Source organism: Benincasa hispida, chromosome 5 (assembly GCF_009727055.1).
Source record: "Benincasa hispida cultivar B227 chromosome 5, ASM972705v1, whole genome shotgun sequence".
In the NCBI taxonomy this organism is placed as follows: domain Eukaryota; kingdom Viridiplantae; phylum Streptophyta; class Magnoliopsida; order Cucurbitales; family Cucurbitaceae; genus Benincasa; species Benincasa hispida.
Window position 1 is genome coordinate 28,363,622 of NC_052353.1, and position 3,008 is coordinate 28,366,629.

Below are 3,008 nucleotides of genomic sequence, written 5' to 3' on the forward strand. Positions count from 1 at the left end.
GATTTGAGAAGTTTGTTATATTAGATTGGAACTTCAGCTTAGTTCAACTGTGGTGCCTTTGTGTTGAATGAAGTTGTGTGTCATATTGGTTCTCATGCCATTAGGCTGCTTATCTACTATCCTCGTCTGATTTGTGAGATTTTTTTTTTGTTCAAATGCCTGATTTGGTTACTAATGAAGAGTGTATGAGCTTTGTTTCTATTGTCTTTTACTTCAGTTTTGAATTGTTTCAGGGACATCATGTGCTTGACCTTGTCCACAATATTCGTCAAGACTCTGATGATGTTCCTACCAAGTTTGTTGTCCACTCTCTATTTGAGAAGCGAATTATGCATTTTATTGGCCTCTGAATCTCGAAAGTTAGCTCTTCAGATTCAGCGTTGTAATGATCGAAAGGTTCAGGTGAACACTTTGTTCCAAATGATGTGTTTGTCTGCTACTTATTCCCGTGTTTAAACTGATGTTGGTTGCTTATTGGTTTTTTTTCTCTGGCTATGTTTTAAATTCAAACAAGGGGAAGATTAGATTGGTTTTGTTGTTGTTACTGTTGCTTTAACATCGTATATGACTTATGGTTGTTGTGTTAGTTTTGACTAGCCTCTATGTTTTTGTTCTCTTTTGCGTAGATTTCTATTATGTTGTCTTGCCTTAAAAATTAATAATCAAAGAGGGAGTTTGTTAAAGTTTGTTAGAGATGTGATGTTCTACTATGTTGTCTTGCCTTATTACGAAAATACTTGCAATTTATGCATCATGTTGATTTCATCTTCCAATGAATCAATATTTTTTATTTATTTATTATTTTTATTTATGTGAGTGTCTATTTTATTATATTAGTAATAAAATTGAAAATTAAAAGAGATTAAAATGTTTAGAAAGATTTTAAATTCAACAACTAAATTTGTAATCAAACAATTTATGTATTTGGTATATCAACATCAACTACCAAAAGAATATGACTATATTATATAGGTTTAAATACTACTTTGGTTCTTATACTTTTAGTTTTAATTCATTTTAGTCCCTATACTTTCAAAATGTTCAATTTGGTTCCTATATTTTCAATTTTGGTTCATTTTAGTCCCTATATTTTCAAAATGTTTATTTTAATTCTTGTACTTTCAACTTAATCGTTCACCATTTGAATCCAAAAATTGAAAGAACCAAGATGGTCACATTTTCCAACCAAAATAAACATTTTGAAAATATGAAGACTAAAATGAACAAAAATTGAAAGAATAAAGACCAAAATAAACACTTTCAAAGTATAAGAACCAATTTGAACTAAAATACAAAATATAAAAACTAAAATAATATTTAAATCTATCGTAAAAAAAATCATAATCTTTTTAGACTTTCTTTTGGGTAAAATAATGTAAAACTTACAACCATTATATCAAGCATTATGCCTGACTGCCAGGTTGAACCATGTCACAATTTTATTTTATTTTATGTATTGAAATAAAACTATAAATATATTTCAGCCGAAATATCAAATATAAGACTTAGGTTAAAAAAATGAATATTATAATCTGCTTTGTGTCACACACCACAAATTATACCCACAAAATAAGAACCAAAAACCAAACACCCCCATCAAATATTCTCCCCTCCACAAAAATTTAAATTAAAAAAAAAAAAAGGACAGTAAACAATTTTCCTTTTTATTTTCATTTCCTCCAAATTCTCCTTATCTCCCAACAAAAACGACGCCGCATCGTCGACCCCTCAAACAGTGCACAACAGAGCAACCCCGATGGCCGCGATTACGGCTCCGACTGAGACCAGAGCTCCCGACGCTGCGGACTTTCCTGGTGCCGGAGCCGCCGTCGGCACGTTCACCACCGGCGCCTCCGCCACCGTCGATTTCGGAGAGGCTGTGGGCGTAACCGCTGCATCCAAACAGAACAAACGCTCAGAAATTTCCTCACAAGCATTCCAAATTCCAGATCGGAATCAACAAACTAAGACTAATCGAAAATTCGAAATAGTACCTGGAGAACCAGCAGGAGAAATCGACACTGCAAAACAAAGGAAACAGCGATTTCACTCAAACAGATCAGAAAATACTATAGCGATTTGAAGGAATTAGGGCTTACATTTACAGTTAGAAGCAGCGGGAGCGGAGACTTTGCAAGCGGCAGGGAGAGAGAGGGCTTTAGAGACGTTAAGGACGACTCCTAATTGAGCGCTGTTCTTGAAGGCCTCGCAGAGGCAGTCAGCGTCGGCCTTGAGGACGGTCTTGAGGCCGGAGCAGCAGGATCCTTGGGGCTTGGTGGTGGTGCTATCGTTGGAGACGAAAGAGAGACAGTCGGCCATGTTGAGGATGAGACTAGAACAGTCCACCGCCGGCGCTGGGGCGTCATGTGCGGCGGAGACGGCGGAGAAGTGTACAGCCAGGAAGGGGAGAGCGAAGAGAGCGAGAAAAAGCTTGGCGGTGGCCATTTCTAAGGGGAAGAGAGAAAGGGAAAGGGAAAGGGAAAAGGGAAAAATGGAGAACGTGAAATTGGGAAGTGGGGAAGTGGGGAGTGTGGATTGAAGTTGGTGACCGCCATTTAAATAAGGAGATTTGGGAATGTTTTTTATTTCTTTTTAATTCTAAAAGACAAATAATTATTGATTTTTTTTATGGATTTTAAAAAATAAAAAAATAAGAAAATTATTCACATGAAATAATAAAATTCTAATTTTTTTTATGTAGGGTGATAGAAGTCTATCGAAGTGTTTTAGTTTAAAAAGTTAAAATAATAATACTAATATGTTTGGTTACATTTTTTCAAACAAGTTTGTTTACTTTATTATACGCTCAGAGTTAGAGATGGAAATGTTCGGTTTGATAGTCAAACTAAATTGAATCGAATTTTTTAAATTTTGAAATCGAATCGAACCGATTTATTGATTCAAACCGAACCGCACAAATTCGATTTTGGCATTTTTAAAAATCCATGTTATATCCTTTTTTAACTTAAAATGATTTGGTTCGGTTCAGTTTTAAATACGGTTTTGTT

The 3,008-nt window shown here is 35.0% G+C and overlaps 1 protein-coding gene across 1 annotated transcript; it reads right to left on the bottom strand.

Annotated features, from left to right (window-relative positions):
• Positions 1-1,505: 1,505 nt before the first annotated feature.
• On the bottom strand, positions 1,506-2,546 carry LOC120078130 (non-specific lipid transfer protein GPI-anchored 31). The gene is made up of 3 exons (XM_039032349.1): positions 2,100-2,546; positions 1,995-2,021; positions 1,506-1,892 (listed from the first exon to the last, which is right to left on the bottom strand). The coding sequence occupies exons 1-3, from the start codon at positions 2,443-2,445 to the stop codon at positions 1,729-1,731; spliced, it is 537 nt and encodes a 178-aa protein (XP_038888277.1). The 5' UTR covers positions 2,446-2,546; the 3' UTR covers positions 1,506-1,728.
• Between the last annotated feature and the right edge of the window lie 462 nt (positions 2,547-3,008).